Here is a 21805-nt window from a genome sequence, read left to right as displayed (position 1 = left end):
AAAGTTATAATAAAGAAAGGAATGTATCTAAAACCAAGCAAATAATAAATCTGATTCAAAGCACCTTTATGCAGTTATAGCCAAAGCCATCTCACTCAAGCCCCGCACAGCACTGAGTATGATCCCTGTCCATGTCTCCAACGTCAGATGAGTGTAAGGCTGAAGGACCCTGTCTACAGATGTGACGCCTTAAATAAGTTCGCAGTTTGCTTAATGTGCAGTGTGAAACAGAAACACCTGCAAACCACCACCACCAACAAACATCTGATTTGAAAGCAATACTTAAAAGGGAGAACAAGGAAAATCTTGGCGGTAGAAGGAATGTGAATGGTATGTGGAAGCCACTCTGGGAGGGTAGACAACCAAGACTTGTCCTTGCTCCATACTGACTTGCAGGGTGACTCAGCCCTTAGAATCTGTCCTCTAACAAATTTAGCTGGCTTCGCTATCTATGACACCAAGTGACTCTGTGTTTTGCAGATGGAACTTACTGTGGACTCGGAACAGACCAAAGCAGAGCTGCTCTAACTGAAGTGCGCGCGGAGGGCCTGAAGCCCCTCTGAAGCCAGTCTTGGTGGCAGCCCACAGGCTGTCCGTCAGGAAACCAGGAGTTACGAAACTCGTAATGAAACTACTGGACTGTGTCATCTTTTCTTTTTTTATATTTTAGATTTACATCTCTTTTTATATTTTAGATTTTTTTCTTTTACTGGGATTCCTAAGTGCAACGTGGTGGGGAAGAGAGAAAGAAAATGAAATGAGGAATGTTCAAAATGTTTGAGGAAGACGAAAAAAAATTTTTAATAAACTAGATAGGGATCTTCGGAGACAGCTACACTTTCCTATCTTCAGTTTTTCTGTTAAAAGTTTATTGCATCCCTACTATGTGCCAAAGACACTACTGCGCACTAGAGAAATACAGATGATTAAGAGATTGATCTAAAAAAGCTCATAAGCTCAGAACCCAGTTCAATAGTTATTTTCTTGCTTATCAGGCCCCGTCAGTCGTGTAACAATGTACTCTGGCAGCTTTTCTGAAATCACACTATCACAATAAGTCAACTGCTAGACCTGCCCTAAGGCTACAAACACGATGTCTACGGCCATGCCATCCCACACGCGCCCGATCCCGTCTGATCTCGGAAGCTGAGCAGGGTCGGGCCTGGTTAGTACATGGATGGGAGACCACAAACATTAAAATATGAAAAAATATCACACAACTGGCAAAATGTGGAGGAAGCAGCAGGGCAGAGCACGCTCCGCCCATCAGTCACTGTTTACTTGACACTGGGCAAGTCGCAGCTGAGTCTCGGTTCTCCTCTCACTGAAACAAGGACGTGAAGGGCAGGCAGTACCTGCTCCAGGGTGGGGGTGCCGAAATTAAAAGAAAGAACTCCCACAAAGCACTGAGAGCCCAGCCCAGCACACAGCAAACTCTCAGGAAATGTCTACTACTAGTGTTTTCATGGCAAAGTCTTTAATGAAAGTAAACAGAGCACTCCGAACACCACCCTGGGCTGGGAAGAGGACAGGCTCCCTGAGGGGACTCGGGGAAGAGTCTGAACAGCTAACTGGAGCCAGTAGTGTGGCTGGTGGTGGTGGGTGGGTGGACAAAAAGATTATTATTTGTGTCTTTTGTGCAGTCTGTGTGGTGAGCTGTAGATTTGAGGGGGTGCAGGATCAGAAGGCTGTGAAGGGTCATGGCTGTGGTGGTAAGACCGGTGGGTTTGAAGTCAGGGTGGTGGTGCACGCATTATATTGTGTATCAGGTGCAGACCTTAGATAGTAGGGAACAGCTGACCAGGCATGTGCATGTATCAGAAGGTATTGTGGTCAGGTGGTAGGATGGGTATTCCAGGGTAACACGATTACTGTGATCCAGCGGCATTTATCCAGGCATCAGGATCGTGGTGATCAGCACGTGGCACCAACAGCAGCGCAGCATCGCGTTTGAGGGGGAGGGGCAGGCACAGCTTCCAGGCAGGAGGAACAAACAGCACACTGACGGAGAAGGCAGGAGAGAGAACAGTATATGCTCCGGGAGCTTCCATTTCACTTACGGTACATAATTTCAACTATTTTGATAAGAAAAAATAGGAAGACATTTTAAAGTAGGATGAAAAGCCATGTTAATTTTAAAGATAAAAATCTGAGCTTTAGAGTTTCCATCTTATTCCAAGCCAGACTGCTAGCTGCTCCATAAATAAGGAGTGAAAAAACTGCAAAGCATCGCCCCAAAATGTAAGTGCTCATAACAGTTTTAAAGTGTACTACTGAACCAACAAGCACGGTCTTAAACTCTAAGGGGGACACTTACAGACAACCGGGCAACTGTGTGGCTGCCCCAGTCCCTCGAACAACCCACTTAGTGGTGGTTGTCCATCCCCCTTAGGGAAAAGGCTGAGTGTACTCCCAGGAAGGCCAACATCCCACGCAGGTGGACCGCGGACAGGCGCAGAAGCAGCCCCCTCCCAGGGCACATTCTACAGCCACCAGAGAAGATCCCCAAAAGAGGAAGGAGTTGAGGACAGAATGGTCACTCACCAGAGTGGGTCTGCGTGAGACACGCTGATGACAAATGCCTCTCCTGTCTGTCCAGAAAGTGTCCGCCCACTTTTATCAACGATTGTCCCTGAAATCTGAATTAATAAACTCAGTCAACAATATAGACTCAAATTAAGAGTTTAGTCATAAAATACAATGAGCAAGCTGACTTTCTGTGTTCTTTTATGGGCCAGAGAACCGTGGAACTCAAATTCAAAGACAACACTTTCTACGATGGTCACAGCACACAAATGACGGGGAGCAGGGCTCGGGGGGTGAGCCGTGGAAACGAGGAAAAGAGAGAGCCACTGAGGCAAAAGCAATGACCAGAACGGCTTCAGACTTCACACACCCAGCCCCCCTGCAGAGGGCGTCCCCAGGGAGGCTCGGGTCATCCCGGCCTCCCGCGGTTACAGAGCTGACTCGCTTAACACCTCTCGCTTTGGTTCTATTCCATTCTCGCCCAGCAGTCATAGGATTCCGCGTGGGTGTGCTATTAAGAAACTGACAATCTGGTGTCCTCGGTGCGAGTGCTTCACAACCAGCACCCAGGCCACCCCTCCTGGGGCCCTAAGCCTCTAGCTTCAGCAGATCATTTCGGCCAGGACACTTGGCCTTCCACCAACCACTTCTAGATTCGTTTCCAGCGATAAGACGACTTTTGGTGTGTAGGGGTGACGGAAGGAAGGAGGTGAACAGAGAAGTTAAAGTACATGGTTCCTAAAAGATACTATCAAAGTTCTACTATGCGAGGAAAACAAAAGCCAACCCTCAAAATGACAGTATTAATAAAAAACAAAAATCGACATTTTAGAACTTACAAAGATAGGCCGGGGAGCGTACTTCTCTTCAAAAAGGTTTTGGAGTGCAAACAAGGCTGCCTGTCAGGAAAGAAAGGACATCTTTATTCGTGAGAGACTGTGTTCAGGTCAGTCTAACTGGATGATCAGAATGCTCAATTTTCTGAGACCTCTTCTGACGAGGTACAACGTCACCTTTTAGGGAAGACACATGTCCTCCCTAAAATGCACGACCCAACACCCCGGGTGTCACACTGTACCCATTAAAACAAAACAAATGCTGAGTAAAGGTTCATCTATGAACCAATTATTTCCTGAGGAGCTGAAGAGCTACTCTCTCTTCCTTCTCACAATCAAAATAAAAAATAGTTAAAGAGAATGCCTCTGCCTTCCACACCCTCGTATACACACAGTAGGTATGTGAACCAATACATGTGTCACTAAAAAAAGAGCATGAACTCAGCATGTAAAGGCACACACCCCACAGACTCTGCAATGTCTGTGTTTTGTTAAGTTCTCTTTCTATCATTATATTCCTTCATTCTAAGATGTGCAGCTTTTCATAATTAATTTTCTGAAATTAGAACATAACCTATAATTAATGTGTACTTTTATTTTAATGGTAGGTTATTTTCCTATGGAAAAAATATCAGAATTTCTCTTTTTAGAACTATAGAAATTGATCCTAAAGATCTTATGGAAAATAAACACGTAAAGAATAGCCAGGAAAGTTATGGGAAAAGGGGTGGGGGGTGAGTTTAATGAAAAGCCTATTAGCCTACCGCATACTCAGACATACTATAATTATAATGCTATGGTAAACAACAGGACAGCAGTGTGACATCAGCAGACAGATGACTAGAACAGATGATATCCAGATGGATTCTATGGGTGGTTCCTATCACTCAGAAAAAAACAGAACGTTTAATAGACGATGTTAGGAAAGCTAGGTTACCTTAGAGAAAAAGAGTAGCTAGATCTCCAGAATAAATTCCAGATGCATCATGAGGGAAACCAGTCCCTTTATAATCAAAAGAATGTCATGTCACATTCTAAAAACCTAAAAACTGAACTAAGGAATCTATCTTAATGCTTTATCCCATTATTATTTCTAATCTAAGCAATACTGTGACAATTTTCAAATATATATCTTGATTTCATGTCAGATATCTTCCTTATTATGTTTGCTACCGCTCTTATTTTCAAAATGTATACCTGAATTGCTTTTTAAATTATAATGCGTTTACTGGAGATTCACAGAACAATTTCTAGAAAGGTGGATAAAAGAGAACCATACAAATGTTATGTTTAAAATATGGCTGGATAGTCATCCAGCTTCTGGCTGGAGGTCACGCCACTAATTCTTCATGAATGACAAGTATTTTAGTTAAAAAGACAAACAAACAAACAAACAAACAAAATCTTTCAAAAATTCTGACTCTGGCCTTATTTCCACAAGATTTAAACAATTAAAGTTTTGATGAAACTACTAGGTGTAAAAAGAGACCATTTTTCTCCTTATCTTGGGGTGAGGACTACCCATGCAAATATAATTCCCTCTGCGCAAAACGCCACCAACAACCCAGAATCCATAAATCCAACCATACGAAATTATAATTATCTTGCACCAATGAAAAACTAAAACGAACAAACAAAAACAGCACAACTACATCACCGTCACCATCACATAGAAAATCAAAAGTCACACAACACACCGGAGACAATGTTTGCTATTCGTCATCAACATGGGCCTGACTTCCTTAGGGAAAAACTCTATTAAGAAAAAAAAAAAATCCGACAGAAAAAATGCACAGGACTCAAGGAAATGTAAATGGCTATAAAACTAAAAACAAATGTTTAATTTCATTCATAGTCAGAAAAATACAAATGAAAAGTACAGCGAGGTCGTATTTTTCACCCCTCATAGCGGAAAAGATGAAAAAGTGTAACAATAGTTGTTAGAGAAGGTGGTGAAACCAGCCCCGCCAGCTGGCTGGAAGGCAACTCGACACCGAAGATCAAAATGAACAATGCACAAACGCTTAGCAATTTCACCTGTAGAAATTTACCCTCTAGATACACTGTGCAAAAACATACGTGTAGGGTATTTACTTTCCTCTCCATACACTTGCACAGCTTTGTTCATATGTAAGGAATACAAACTCAGGCACACGCATGCTGCACAGAGTCCCCATTGGCGTCTCAACCCTGGCAACGGTGTTGTCCCCGAGGAATAGGAGATGGCAGGACAGCACTTTTCACTGCATAATGCACGTCTCTTCTGAATTTAGAACCATGTGTATATATTTATTACCTATGCGCAGATGCATATATAGTGGCTATACATGAAAACATCTACTTTCCTAATTAAAAAAAAGCATTTTTAAAAGTTAAAAGGATAACCTTTTGAAGTTTTTCTCATTCTGCTGGCCTCAGTTAAAAATAGCCAAGATTAAAATGGAAAAGAGAAATCTCATTTAACCCTGATAATGGCTATTACTGTCTCCTCACTACATCAGAGGAGTCATCACAACCCTCCACTCCACCCCCGGCCCTGTTCCTTTTTTCCCTCTTAACTCACCTTGGCATTGGCCGTATCAAAAATAGTTTCAATGAGTAAGATATCGACCCCACCGTCTAGAAGCCCCTTGGCCTGCTCTTCATACGCTTCAACGAGCTCATCAAATACTGCAAAAAATAAACCAAACGTAGGACATGAGTCATCAACATCCTCTGAATGGCCAGGACATGCTGACTTCAGGCCTGGCACCTGTGAGCTAATTACTGCTGGTTTAGAGTGCATAACTTAAGGACAACACCACCTAGGTAAGAAACCAAATACGGCAGCTCAGCTGCGATGGAAGTTAAAGCAGTAACCCGAACACGGTGGCTCCTGAGCTCAGGGCCGCCTACACCTCCCCCGTGTAGCCGAGACAGAGCGGACGGGCAGCTGTGTGAGCGGGCAGCTGTGTGATGTCCCCGGCCCTGCAGCTCGCTCCCAAGATCTCTGAAAAAGATCATCCTTGCCAGGGATGGTTTCAACCGATCCACTAAGGGACAAGCGTGAGACGTGACACACGACCGCGTCGTGCTGATCTGGATCCTCCCGCTCCAGTCACAGCCTCTCTCTGTGCTAAAGGGCTGCGGTCCTGTGGATGCCTCCTGCCCTGTCTCAGAGGAAACCCGCGTGGTGGGCAATTTCAGCCTCACACACAGCGTTCAGACACCCCCCGGGAGGAGCTCTCACACACTCCCAGAGAAAACTTTGGAAGAAACATCTTCGGTTGTCTATTTCCACCTGAGAGGGAAAATGAGGAGTCGTTTTACTTCCCGACCAAAAAAAAACAACGACAACAACAACAACAATGCTCAGATATTCAGTCAAGAAGCCTCAACAGCAGATCTGTGCTTGCTGCATAGGTGCGTCTCATGCCACACAGCACAGAGAAAGGAAGCGTCAGCTCCTCGCTATCATGCCTAGACCAATGACAGACAACATCAGAACAAGCGACTCCGGTGACAAAGTGTGGTCACTGCATGGAAAGTTCTGTGACCAAAAACCTACAGACCACACTTGCCTGAACTTGTCATCTACACGAAGTTCATTACCATACAGAGCAGCACTGCTATTCAGCTCTCACAGTTCATTTTTATAAAATCTGATGTTTAAGAAACTGAACTACATTTCCAGATTTTTCATAAAATCTCAATGTGAGACGTTTATACATGATAGTTTATAATGCAAGTATGTTTATGTAGTTTGGACTACTTTCTGATAGATAAAATAGGGGTCTAGTGGATTATTCTATGATAGACCGAGGCCTAGTGTCTAATTTCTCAACTTCTCAGTTTAAGGCTTTATTTTGATTGGTTTTATTTCCAAAGCTGATAAAGAAGCACGACCAAAACACCATGTACATTTGAAAGCAAGCTCGAAAAACAATATTAATAACAACAGCAGCAGTTAACTATTTAGTTATCTACTATACTCCAGGGACTGCGGTAAGCCCTTTGATGTGGGCTGGGTCACGGTAACCCAGGGGGTCCTGCAGTTGGTCCCAGGTTACAGGTGTAGACACAGAAGTGACAGGTTACAGGTGTAGAGACACAGAGGTGACAGGTTACAGGTGTAGAGAGACACAGAAGCGACGGGTTACAGGTACAGACACAGAGGTGACAGGTTACAGGTGTAGAGATGACCATACACAGAAGCACATGCCCAAGATCAATGTTGACATGTGATACTCACTGATGTTCCTGTAATCTGGTCTCTCCACAGACGGAGACACAGAGAGTGTCTTATTAGTTGGACCGAGGGCTCCTGCCACAAACCTCTTAATTCCTTTGGGAAATAAAAACGTATGAAATTTGTGAATAGCTCAACATTTTTGTTGTGAATCAATAAGGTATAAGATTTCTCTATGATACAGGTCTATAATTCTTTGACCAAAACTCTGAAATTCAGAAAGCGCAAAAGCCCCAATTTTTTAAATTCATTTGACAACAAAACTTGACCTCTCCTAAACTAACAAGAGGCTATTTACAGTCTTTATCCTGCTTAATGGGACAGTTCAAGATTTTAGGGCAAATACGTGTTTGATCATGGAGGCTGTCTCAGATCCCACTAGAGAAATTATGAAATATAGAGAATGTGCATATATTATCACCAAGCCAATGGAAAAAACTCTTGGATTCTTATGTATCTGGCTTCAAAGCCTTTCGGTAAGTAATCCTTTTCTACCACCATAGCTATGTTTGGCCAAACTCTCTCTCCCTATTCTTGAAGGTCCTGAACTTAACACAGATTCTGCAAAAGCGCCTCATAGCAGCACTTGACTGGAAATGCCTTCCACTGCTGTATCACAGGCCCTTTACTGGGGGGAAAGAGTACATCAGGATTAACAGTAACACAGCCTGAAATTAAAGTATGAAGCAGATTAAATCTTACTTTAAGAACTCTTTTGATCACTCTTTAATAACCTTTGCTCCAAGCAAGAACCTCGGTGCTTCTAAAGGAGCCTGAGAAATCGTGCTCATGTACAGATGCTGGCAGAAGCCGGGGCCACACCACTATCCCCTCTGGTGATTCCAGCCAATCATCCTGGTTACACATTACAACTTAACTGCTGAAGACTACCAACTGTTCGATTACCAAGCCTGTGAAAAGGTTACAGCTCCAAATATTCCTTATCGTCTCCAAAGCTGAACAATAATGAGGAATAACAAAAATGCCTTTATCTTTCCCTGCTTACGCTGGCTGACATCCTCTGACCTGTGCCCCTGTTGGGCATTACTAAGTTACTAAGTCTGCACGGCCCCATGCAATTAAACATTCCCTCTCAGAAACGGAGTTCCTATAAATCGCTCAGTCTTCATGAGTATGCTGTGTCCAACTTCCTGACGATTTTCTTTGCATCTTTCCTCTTGGCAATAATTTCACATTTCCAAATCTTAAGGGGCTCCATGTACTTCCATTCCTTTCTCTCCCTCCAAGCCTCCCAACCAGCTGGTACCCAAGTGCTGTTGTGGCAGCCAGCCAGGAGCCACTTTCCAAGTTCCTGTAAAACTGAATCTAATGCCACACTCTTTTGCGTTCTACACAGACAGAGCCTTAAAGGACACCAGTGGGATAAAGTGGAAAATGCTCCAAAGACAATACCTCTTTACCCAGGTAAGTCAAGTACAGGGAGGAGCACAGCTTTACAGGGATCAGATCGAATATCTTAAGGATAAGCAAAATGATCAAAACAGTCAGCCATTGCCTTAACAACCTGATGGTATGCTTCCAAAGGGAGAAAATCATTTTAGCTGTAAATATACAAGGAAGCCATGGTCTCAGCTACAAAGTTAGGATAAAATCCCCCGCAGAGTAAACGCGGAATAAACCCTCAGCCCAAGGCCCGCAGGGACAGTGAATTCAGAGAGACACTGAATGCCCGACTATGAAATCGCAGGGAAGCAACCAAGAAACGAGCACAACGCGGGGCCCACCAGGTGGCTAGGAGGCCGACTGTCATGAAAGGGAAGAGTGGACAGCAGACAGCTGAGACCGTCAGGGGAATGACCTACGTAAGAAAGAGAGAAATGCCCCTTACCTGTCTGGAGAGTTATCTCCTCGGCTGCTCTCCTGGCCACTCCCGCGGAGCTCTTGTTCATCTGGTAAGCCTAACACATAACTGCAAACGTTAACTCGTCCTCCTTTTCTTCCGCACGTTAAACAAGAAGGTCAAGACCTTCTAAAGCCCAGTTTTATTCAGTAAGGAAATGCACAGAGGATTAATCTGAGGACTGAGTAGAGCCTTGGCCAAGAAGACCTATTGGCTGCCCGGGCCCTGAAGGCACCAGGAAAGGTGAGTCTGTGAGAACTGCCTTTAGGTTCTTCCCCAAACCCGTGAGCCAGGTGGCAAAAGGGCACTCTCCAGACATCTGGAACGTCAGAGAATACGCTGAAATAGTTAAATATTCTGAGAATCAGAAAAAAACGTAGTCATGGAAAAAGTGCAGGCTTCGGAGAAGGCGGCCCGGGTTCTAGAAACAGCTCCGCCCCTGCCGGCCCAGGCAGTCCCCATAGCGGCTTCTCCCGGCCCTGACTGCCTTCACCAAACAGTGGTTGTAAGCAATGGCTCCGAACTCTTTGCAGATTATTAACCTCTTAAAACTTGGTGAAAGTCCATAAACCCACTCACGAGGAAATAAAAGCAAGTATGCACAAACACACCAAGTACTACCTACAATTTAATGAGGCTCGAGGCTCCCTACAGCCCTTCCGCAGGCCGGGTCGGGTCTCAGACTTGTGATCATCAAGACCGCATCTGATTCTAAGAGCCTCTGTGCCTTGGACCCTCATATCTAGTCATCAAACCAGATTATCCTAAAATAGGGGTTATCCAGCTATGGCTCCCAGGGCAATTCTGGCCTGATGCCTATTTTGTAAATAAAGTTTTATTGGAACACAGTCGAGCCCATTGTTTACACATTTTCTGTGGCTGCTTTTCTGCTACAATGACAGAGTTGAGTGGTTGCAACAGAGTCTGCATGTAGCCAACAAGGCCCAAAATATTTACTACCTGGCCCTTTACAGAAAATGTTTGCCAACTCCTACCCTCAAATACACATTCATTTTTCTTTGATGAGCCAAAAAGCACATGATCTCACAAAGCCTCAACATCATGAGAGAAATTAGTGTCAGAGCACTCGGGGCTACCTGCATGAAAACAGGGGCGAGTGTCTGGAAAAAATCCCACACAGAAATGGGGACCTCGGCATCTACCATGCATTTCCATCATCGACATAATTTACAAAATTTGAATACAGAAGCACTGTGTCAATTAAAAATAAACCAAATCTGCCTCCCCACACCCACTAGATGGCTACTATCAAAAGAAAAAAAAACCCAATATGGCAAGTGCTCTGAACATCTTCGCTAGGAGGAGAAATCGGAATTCTTACCAAGTGCTCCAGGCCATAGTCAGCTTGGGCAACGCTAGTGCTGCTGAAAGTGTTGGTTTCAATGATATCCGCCCCCGCCAGCAAGTAATCCTGCAACAAGAAAGTAACATCGGTGCTGAGTTTGAGAAGCCCCGTCCCCCAGCAACACACACGCCTTTTCATCTTCATCATCACCGAACACCTTCTGACCACCTGACCACTTATACTTGCACGGCACTGCATTAGGGGCTAGAGGTGCAAAAGGGTGCAAGGGTTTCACAGAAAGGCACATGGTGTAAACAAACCCAGAACTTGAATTCAAAGTTCACACACTAAATTCTGTGAATGAAGTCGACTTCCTTACACTCTCTGAGCTCCAGAGCCCTCATGGGAAAGTACTGTACGTCTGCCTCACAGGGTGGCTGTGTGATGATACAGGTAACACATCCAACGTATGGCACAGGATGGGCACACAACAAAAATTAGTTCCACTCCCTCACCTCCCCCTGCTTGAGGACAATCTGACCCCCACTGAGACCAGCGCCATCTCTAGATCTCAATCCTGACAACCGTTTCTGCCCACGTCTCCTAATCCCTCTAAAACACGCCTGCGCTGGACCTCTGAGGACCCACGATCCTCCTGTTCTTCCTGTTTGAAAACTCTTGTCTCTCTCTTTGAACACCAACTCAACTCAACCTGATGAGCACTCTGGATGGACTCTCTCGGCCCCCTAGCTGTTCCGATAGCCAGTGAACCCAACTACGCTGTTCGAAGAGGGCAGCAACGAAAACCAAGATTTACGCATTTATGTCACGAACACCCTAAAAACCCACCAGTAAGGAAACAGCTAAATAAACGATAATATATCCATGGAAACAGCTAAATAAACGATAATATATCCATTTTATCACGTTACGTGGCAGCTAAAAAAAGGTTGTGCATATCAACATATACTAACATGGAAAGATCTCCAAAGTATCGCTGAGTAGAAAAATAAAATCAATTGATATGTAAAGCATGACACCATTCACATATACACATATTCAAACAGCACTGTGAGTTTTCTACAGATGTATGTGTTATGTATACACACACATCCATACTTACACACATATATACATGTACATAATGAGTAACAAAATCATCTGGAAAGACACATCAACTAACATAATGGTTATCTCTGGGGAGAAAATAGAACTTTGGAGTAGTATTAAAGGGAATTTATTCTTATCTATGGGTTTTGTTTTGTGAGAAAACATTACTTAAAATTTGATTTTTCGAAAAAAGCAAGAAAAATTCCTTAATGCCTAGGAGTAAGATCAGTTAAATAATGGATGAGAAATACACAAAATAGATTATTAGAAAGTTATTAAAACCAAGTTTCAGAACATTAAGTGTTCATGGTATATAACTTAAAAATGCAAATTATAGAATAGTATAAAGTAATGTAATCCCAATTTAATTTTTAAAATCCAATTACAGAAAACTGGATTGAAATATAAATTAAAATATGTGAATGGCAGTTATCTCTTGGTACTGATACAAGTGGCTTTTAATTTCCTTTATGCTTTTCTATATTATCCAGCTAGACTTATTGTTTTTAAGTGACTGCATACTGTCCTTATAGTTAGAGAACAAATATTTCTAAATTCCCATAGATTCAAAGTTTAAAAGGTGTTTCCTCTAGCTCATCACCCTCTCTTTCATCTTCTTTCCCGGCTCAGTAATCCACTCATGGGCTCTGGACAGGACATTCCTCAATTCCAATCCTATTCTCATCGATTTAAAATATGTGTCACCTGGGGCAAGCTACTTAATTTCTTGGCTCCTCAGTTTTCTGATGAAGAAAGTTGTCAAAATTAAAGGACATTAATGACAGCACTTCTAGCGGCCATTAGTTGTTTCAAATATTGTTTCACGTGGGCTCAGCCTCTTGATAGTGCCCGGCTAGGGACGCCTGGGCATTCCCCCGGGGCTCTTCGTCTGTGGGGAGCCCAGACCGGAGCCAGGGCTGGGGCTGGACCAGCCCTGGCAGTTGTTATGACTTCCAGATGCACCTCAGCAACAACCGTCAGGGAACTTTTTAAAAAACAAGATTTATTACCCAGAGGTCCTAAGTGGTACAGGCACTCCTGGGGCCACGCAGCCAGGCAGGTGGGGGAAAGGGTATAGGTGAGCGAGTGAGCGGCCGTGAACCTGGAGCTCTGCTTTACTGAGGCCTAGGGTAGGGTGCCCAGGATTTGGCAGGCTCACTCTCTATCGGTAAAATTTAAAACATCAAAGAGGAAATTAGGGTGTAGAAAGGGAAAAGCAGGGTCACTCAAGCGGTCAGTTAGCTAGGTACCTAGGGCTTTCTAAAAGGGGAACTTCATGGGTGGGAGTGACCTGGTTCCTTTCCTAGTTGTTTAGATAGAAGCTGTGTCATATACCTGCCAATATGTTTATTTGATGTGGATGTCTTTGAGACAGATGCCACTGCATCAAAAGTTTAATGTCAGTCACTTACACTACAAATACTACTTAGACAATCCATAAAAATATCAGAAGATCTAATCTACAGTCACCAATTCCAAGAGAAATAATTACGTGTGACAATGTGGTCTTTTTCCCTTCTCCGTCCATGAACACGGTATGCTCTGTACATTCCAAGCCTCCAACTAGTCAACAGCCTCCCAGGAATGAGACAGCCAGGCGGCAAGTCCACCTTATTGTATTTGCAGTCATTTTCGCTTCATCAGAACCTTGTTGTTCTGTCTAGACGCCTATCTAACACCCACGCCAGAACAAGCACCGTGTGCCAGATGCTGTTCTAAGCAGTCGCAATTCAGGAGTGAAAAACGGGCCTAAATTCCTGCCCTCGGGAACTTACACTCTAGTGATAACCCACGTGAGTGACAGTGACAAAGCCCATAACACAGTGGTCATGTGATTCACCAACTGCATTATAATGGCTGATTTTTGTAACCACCCCAAACAATTCACACCACGATGACATATTCCCAATCTCAATATGCTGGAGTTTTATGAGATTTGATTACACAGTCTCAAGGCCGAGCAGAAAAACTGAGTTACCATTCTTTCTGCAGAACCAAATCTCTTTAAAGACCAATTTTAAATCTTCCGGCACCTGCAATTCCCATCATAACCAAAGGAAAGGCAGCCTTAGTTTCTCTTCAAAAAAAACCCATTCTGCATCTGATGTGGAACAGTCTTGGCCACCCAGTACCACGATCCCCTCCACACTCAATGATTCCCTTAATCACCTGGTGATTTGTCTAGGTAATTTTTTTTTTCCTTAAGACGAATCTGAAACACCTATAACAATACCCTTCTCCAGAAAACGAAACTTTCTCACTTAACTGGTAAATAGGTTTTGTTCTTCTAATTGAATCCTGATCAGGGAAACAGATTAAAGTGCCTTATTATCTCTTCTAGTCACGATTCTATGAAATTCCTATGATCGCCTCTAAAATAATTGAGTTCTGTTTATTTTTAAATTTTAAGAGTCTAGCAATACCCAGTCACTTGCTTCTGATCTCTTCATGGTGGCTAGCCATTTTTATTGGAGACAGAAAAACCGAAGAACACGGGACTTCAGGTCAGTAATCTAGTCCCGTCAGACAAGTTATTTAACCTCTGTGATCCTGAGTTTCCCAGTCTACGAAATGAGAACAATGATTACCTTTCGTTTTGTTCCATCAAGGCTGTTGTGGTGACTTACGTAACAAAGTGTATGTGAAAATCCTACTTCATCCAGAATTTTGTGGTTTTTCACTGGAGTTTAAAGACCTCGAAGGCAGAAAACCTATCATCCTCATCTCCTTACCCCGAATGCTCAACACAGGAGATGACGTTTACTTGGTGTCCAACGCCAGCTTTCTGAACAAATCACCTTCTTCTGTGTCCTCAGAGCACTGGGCACCGCATTCTGCCCTCAGTCCATGAAATGGCGTGCAGAACAGCAGCCTGAGAACATACACACCTGGGGACACCTTACCTTATGGATCTGGTAAATGACGTCAGGTCGAGTTATACTCAGGATGTCATTGTTGCCTTTCAGTGGCCTGGGGTGGTCTTTAAACTCTTGACCTCGGAAGTCATCTTCACTCAGCCTGTGCTGCTGGATCATGGTCCCCATCCCTCCGTCCAGCACCATGATCCTCTCCTGGAGAATGGCTTTGATCTCGTCCTGCAGGGTTTTCTTCATGCCTGCTTTAAAGACAGTAAAAATTGACTTTAAAAAACAAAAGAGGAAAAAGATGTGTGTGGAGAGGGAGTTTAGAATAATTTATAAAGACTCACAATAGGGACTAAATAAGGCTCATAAAAGACAAACTCTTAGCTCTACAACATTAGAAAAACACTGACCAAAAACGTTTTCATAAGTTATAACAAGGCATAATGCAATAAACGATTGTACAGAGCATGAATCACTGGTGAAGCACCAAACCGAAATGAAAGCAGGCTGTAATTCCCCGATCCAGGGGCGAGGAAAACGCGATGAGCCCAGCCATACGAGGCCGGCCCAGCTGTCAGCAGGTCCTCCCACAGCCTCTCCGTTAGTTCTGTGCGCAGGCTCCCTTTGCAGGGAGAGTTAACACGGGTAACTGAAAACCAACGATCATTCCAAACTCCTCTTAAATTAAGAACTTTGGCAGTCTCCCCCACCTACTGCCGGAACTAACAGCCTATACACAGGGTTTTACTCATCTCTGCTCCATCTTTGAAATAATAACTGGCTAGCACCCTGGAACTTCTCAATGCTCCCCACGTCCTTGACCTCTCCTAACTTCCAGCCCTGAAAAGCCCCTCCTTCCATCCTATCTCCTGGTTTCCAAGAACAACTGGAAAGCCACGAAACCACACTGCTTGGAGTCACAGACAATTCTTGAAGTGGAGCCTTTTCTTTACCTTCCCTTGGTGGGCCTCCACATCTGCCACGTCCGCGTCCCCAACCTCTGCTTTCTCTTAGCACCGGTCCTTCCCATTCTTTCCACTCGACGGGTGACTTTACCTAAGCCTGTACAAAGGAGTCGACTATTGGGAGGTCCTCAAATTTACCCCCTGCACATCAAAATCCTCTTGCAGCTCGGCTCACTGTTTTCCTTGTCTCTGCACCTAAGGAAGAGCACTTGATCGCCACCCCCCCCTTCTCCCACCGCTCACCTCACCTCTGCTGAGTTCTACCCCAAACCTCCCCACCCCGATCCCTTACCTTGACGCGGCTTCCTCCTCCACCACTCTACTGAAATTATTCTCTAAAATCGCCATGACCTTCTAATTGTCAAAATACTGTGCTCCATCCAACCTTAGACTCAGATTTCAAACCGTCAGACACCTGATATCACCACCTAGTACATCTACCTGCCCATCAACCTAATATTCAAAACCAAACTTGCTCTATCCCCTGCCTGATCTCCCTATTTCTGTGAATAGCATCACCCTTCCCAGAAGCCTGACCTGAAAACCTCAGTATTATCTGACTCCTATTCTCCCTGATAACCAACATCTAGTCATATCCCAAGCCCTATAAGATGTGGCCTCCAAAATGGCATCCACACTGGTCCTCCCTCTACCCACATCGCCAATACCATCTTCAAGCCCTCACTACACATTCTGGCCATCACAAATTCTGAGAGTTTCAGTTTACAGCCATGAACACTAAGGATAAAAATGCCTGCTCTATCTATCTCATACAGTTGTTTTTAAGGTTAAATGAGATCACAGAGATGAAGATGTTTATAAACAATCGAGTGTCCTACAGAGGTGAAAGATCACCACCTCATCACTACCTGGTCACCCCGTCTTCCGGTCTATCCTAGGTACCACCACCAGGTTAATCAGTTTGAAATCAGTTGCTTCCTCTGCTCGAACATCTTCGACCACTCCCTACTGCCTACCGAAGTCAACACAAGTTACTTAAACATTCCCTTCTGTGTGCCTGAGAGGAGCGAAGCTTGAGTCATGTGGCGCTGGCTCTACATCCCTTGATCTCCTTGGAGGAAATGACTGTCCAGACCAACTCATCTCCATCCCTAGCAACACCGAGGACCGCACCTGGCAACCTAAGTGTTCAATAAATAGTTTCTCAATGGAAATGGCAAAAGAAGATGACAGAAGATAAGAGGTCATCTGAAACCGAAAGCGGAAATGTATGAATCTCTACAAGATGGAATTGGGTGCAAATCCACAAACCTACCCTGTCTTACCGTCCAGAGTCTGAGGTACACAAAACAAGAACAGGGCTACATGGCGGCTACAGAGCTGTTTGACCGAATTATTCCGGGGAGGCTTCCGGAAGGCAGCCTCAGTAGCAACACAGACTGATGGAGCACAGGGTGTGAATGTGGGGGAGTACATCATACGTTTGAATTTAATTTTAAAAAGTATCCAAACCTCCTAGAAAAAAAAATGCAATCTTTTCTACAAAATAAGTCCTGTCATCAGCAAAACGGTCAAGCAATAGTGTGTCATTTACACATCTTTGTCCTTGATCTCCTCCACTAGCAAGCCCACATGTTTAATGAGGACTGGAAGGAGAAATCTACAAAACGTGAGAGATGCCACATCTTTTCCCATCCCTGGCAACCTCACCAGTATTGGTATGGCATCTCTCAACTCACTGCAAATCTGACAGCTGAGTGTGGCTCTATTCCTCCCATTTTCATAAAGAAGTCTAAGCATTTTTCCATGGGGCCCCTACTGTATTCATTTTTCAATCCAGAAATATAAGCTGTTTTCAGACTTTAAGACAGTTCACTATTTACCACAAAACACCCTGCCCAAACACATACAAATTCTGAGATGTGGTTAAGAGACCAAAGGTTTTATTAAAACTCAAAATAGAACATTTGATTTTTATGAGAAATTTGACAAGTGTATTTTATAATTTATGTGAAAGGCTAAAAGTCCAGAAAGAGCTAAATTAACTTTGAAGAAGTAGAAAGTTACTTGGCCCACCAAATATTACAATATATGACAAACCCATATCATAAAATTAGGAAAAGTAAAATACACGTTTAAAATATCCTTATTACTCATAATAGGGAAAGACATAAGACTCAAAAAGCCTAACCTATAATTTTTTTTTTAAAAAGGATGAATTTGATTACATAAAAACTAACAATTTCTGTTAAATGAAATTCAACATACACCAAAGTAATAAACGGATTATGAATTGGAGGAAGATTCTGCAATGTCTAAAACTGAAAGGGACTAACATGTATAATGTACAAGGAACTCCTATAAATCAATAAGAAATTAAATAGGAAAATGGGCAAAAGACATGAATAGGCAAGTCAAGGAAGGGGAAAACAATAACAGACGAGTAGAGAAGAGATGCTCAAATTCATTAGCTATCAGAGAATTGTGAATTAAAACAAGATGATGCCAATTTACATCCAACAGATGGGCAATTAGAAAACTGGGTAATTCCAAAAACAATCCGACCCTCGAGTATGCTTGTTGGAACGCTGACAGAGCCACTCTGGAGAGCTGCCTACAACAACCTAGAAACATGAAGCATGCAGAAACCTGCAATCTCACTCCTGGTGTATTTCCCAAAGTCTCACATGGACCCACAGAGAACACGTAAGAGGATGTCTGTAGGGACGGCAAGTTCGAGACAACCTTGAGATATGGCAAAGTAAAACGTGGTGGATGCTCGTGTGGACTACTACACGGTGGTAACCAGATACACCTCTGCTGCACTGCTGTACTGTAAGGCTGGAATAGTGAGTGAAAAAGTCAGAAATGGTTAACTACCACGATACTATTTACATAAATTAAAAATGCATACACACAGACTAGAGTATAAAGAAATATACAAATATATTTAATATTTGAAAAAGACTGCCTATGAAAATAAGACTATTGTAAATAGAAAACAGAGGTAAAAGGGAATGTAGAACAGAACAACTGCATGGGCTGAATACAAAACTCCTCGGCAACTGAGGTCCTTAAAAGCCCACTGCTTCTACATCATCCCCACTTATTCATCCTTGAGAGAACATACGATTTCCTTTTTAGAGAAACTAAAAGGTCTTTCTCCCAGATTTGGTGGTTTAAATTAACTTAAAATCTCTGTTCTCGGCCTCAGGTATTTCCCAAGCTTTCCCAATAGGGGCTCATCTTTCACTGGCTTTTAATCACCATCACCCCTCCAGAGCCTTCTCATAAGCGTAAGTCACCTTAACAATGCTTCTTTCCCTTGGCAGGGTCAGCACTCAGTGAAATGTTTCTCTTCCATGAAGAATAAGAGCCAAAAAGCCTATCTAACTGTATTCAGTTCATTAGGTCTAGAACTCCGTGTACCTTTTACTCCTGGTCAGGTTCTAAACAGAGCGGATTCTCCCTGACCACTTTCAAAGTGGATTCAGGAATCTAGTTCTGCGGTTCCCCTACTTAGCTGGGACATTCTGCTGCTGATACATTCATATGAAAAGGAAATGACATATTTCCTTTTTTAAGTTAAATAGGGAAGAGAAGGCCTTAAGTCCTGAGTAAGAGCATTATTCAAATAACTACATAATACCCCTCTGAGAGGGACAGGTCTTATTTTATAACAAGTGATAAGACACTTCTCACAGTTCCACAGGTTTCAAGAATAATTGTACCGATTCCATTTATGAGAACCCTAGAATCAACAGGGTCACTAGCTCATCTCTGATGACTCTCCTTCTGAGTTACTATGAATTGAGTATTCACCCTCCCCGGACCAGAACAGCTTTCTGTTACAGCACAGCTACTGTTCTGTCCTTACTAATGATGCTCTTATTTCCTAGTGTAACCACGCCCAGATTTCACTCACAGTTTTTTCTCTGATTCAAAGTCTTTACCTAGTATAATGGCATGATGACTAACTTGCTTTTTCACCCTTATTCTTCCACCTTTGTATGCCAACTCCCTTAATCATTAAAGCCTTAGGACATAAGGTTAATAAAGCCACACTTCTATAATCATTGGGACAATACGTTTGGGTTATACTAAGGATAACATTTTGGCTTGCGTGTGGAGGCAGAATGGGCCACAGAGACCGCAGGAGGGCACCATGGCTGATTCCAGAACTGGACACAATAATCAATCATCACAGCCTTTTCCCAATCAGTAGCACCCACAACCCCCAACTCCCTTGGTTCTATGACTATTGATTTTTCCTTATATGATCTGTCCCCTCGAAACACCTGGGGAGCCAGGCCTTTGAGTGTTAGCTCGCCTGTTTCCAGGACTTGCAACTCTAAAATAAATCCTTTTCTTGCCGCAAAACTTTTATGTATGTGATTGACTCAGACACACGCGGTGGGCAGACGGGCCCCTTTAACTCCAGTAACACTACCCCATACATAACCTGTTTTTATGGGTGTTTATCCACAGATCATAACAAGGGATGACCTTACAGACCCGGAGCTCATGGTAAAGCTGAAATTATATTCAGTTCTTGTACTAGTTTTTTTCTCAATGGTGATCCCAAAGCCACCAAAATCAGAACCACTTGCAAATACTACTCCCCCTCACGACCTTACTGGGCATCTGCTAATGTTTTAACACAGTACTTCTCTGCTCTCTGGAGTTTGCAGAACGACTGCTCTAACCCTGAAATGGAAAATAAACATTCAGTGTGTTTTTAAATAGTTCTCTGGGTTTCCTTATCGCTCAGTTCCTGAACTCTGGCTGAGCACAGTTAAGTGCTCAGTAACTACTTACTGAATAAGAACGTTACATCGGGCAAAACCTCCCCAGGACCCCGCTGAAAGAGGCTCCGTCAGTCAAACCGCAAGTCCTTGCTCAGACGTTAAGAGCGCGTTTTGGCGCACGAAAGCGGCGCGCTGCGGTGTGCCTGGGGAGCAAGGGGTGCACGTCGGGAAGATGAGGTGCCGTGGAGGAAGGGGTGCAAGTGGGGACGGGGTGCTGGCGTGCAGGCGGGAGGACGGGGTGTCGAGCGGGAAAGAAGGTGCGGGGAGAGGATTGCCAGCGAGGAAGGAACTGGGGAGACACGTGGACGCCGAGTCTAACGGCGCCGCCCATCCGCCCGCGGGACCTCGGCCGGCGGGTCACGGGGAGACGCGCACCACCCCAGGGGCTGGCAGTCCGCCGCCGGAGTGGGGAAGCACCGCACCCAGGCCCGGGCCGCGTGTTACCCGAGGGCGTGTGCTCCTGCAGCGCGGGCGACATGCCGCCGAGCCTGCTCCTCTCCCGGCGCGCGGCGCGCAGAGGAAGGTTCCACAGGCGCCGGCCGAGGGCGGCGCCGGCCAGTGCTGGGGCCCCGCAGACGCCGAAGGGCGGCCGCCGCGGCGGGACACGTCCTCAGCGCCTCGGGCTGCGACACCTCAAGACACCGCTTTCTGCCCGAAGGAGCCTGTGCGCGAGGCCCACCCCCGGCCGGTGATTGGTCCGCGCGAGCTCGTCGCGGCCCCATTGGCCGCCGCTCTCAACCAATCGCCTGAGGCTCGGCCGGAGCCGCGCCGCGGTCGGTCTGCGCCCACGCGCCCCGGATCCGGAAGCGCGGCCGCTCGGCGCGCCACCCGTGGCCGGAGCGGGCGCTGACCCGCCGCGCGTGGTGTCCGGACCCCGCGCTGGAGTGGGAGGGCGGGGCTGTGGTCACGTTCCGCTTTTGCCTGGCGCTGAGCGACGTGCTCGCCCTCCTCGCCTGCACCCTACTGTCCATAAGCTGGAAGCGACGGGGTGGTAGTAATGACGACTTTACGAGACTGGAGTAGGGCCTAAATGGGGTCCTTGAACGCGCTGGGAAACTGGAGTACATAGGTGCACGTTGATGCTCACTTGTTGACAGTAAACATTTATTGAGCGCCTACTGTGTGTCAGGCATTGGAATGCAAAGACAGACAAGCTACGTCATACTCCACCTCTGTCTTAGAGGAACTCACAATCTAGTTAAAACATTGAGGAGGAAAAAAGAGAGAGACCCGCGTACAGTGAGTGAGCTAAGGGAGCTACTGGACTCTGGGGAGTTGGGGAAAGCTTCAGAGAAAACGCTGGGTCTTAAAGGAAGGGAAGGCCATTCCAGCTGGGAGAA

The 21805-nt window shown here is 44.7% G+C and overlaps 1 protein-coding gene across 4 annotated transcripts in view; it reads right to left on the bottom strand.

The window, feature by feature from the left end:
• Positions 1-21117, bottom strand: part of MTR (5-methyltetrahydrofolate-homocysteine methyltransferase) — an 89411-nt gene extending 68294 nt beyond the window's left edge. For 2 of the 4 annotated variants that reach the window (XM_039850401.1, XM_039850403.1), the window contains exons 1-8: positions 20910-21117; positions 14771-14985; positions 10794-10883; positions 9440-9509; positions 7594-7686; positions 5926-6032; positions 3366-3425; positions 2545-2639 (exon numbers count right to left, since the gene is read on the bottom strand). In XM_039850401.1, the coding sequence (XP_039706335.1) occupies positions 2545-2639; positions 3366-3425; positions 5926-6032; positions 7594-7686; positions 9440-9509; positions 10794-10883; positions 14771-14985; positions 20910-20943 (764 nt within the window). In that variant the 5' untranslated portion in view covers positions 20944-21117. Of the gene's footprint in view, positions 1-2544; positions 2640-3365; positions 3426-5925; positions 6033-7593; positions 7687-9439; positions 9510-10793; positions 10884-14770; positions 14986-20475; positions 20609-20909 lie in introns of all 4 variants that reach the window. The other 2 variants (XM_039850404.1, XM_039850402.1) reach the window with 2 other exon arrangements.
• Between the last annotated feature and the right edge of the window lie 688 nt (positions 21118-21805).

This window comes from Pteropus medius, unplaced genomic scaffold, assembly GCF_902729225.1.
Source record: "Pteropus medius unplaced genomic scaffold, Ma_sr-lr_union100, whole genome shotgun sequence".
NCBI lineage: Eukaryota > Metazoa > Chordata > Mammalia > Chiroptera > Pteropodidae > Pteropus > Pteropus medius.
This window is presented reverse-complemented; position numbering and strand designations above follow the sequence as displayed.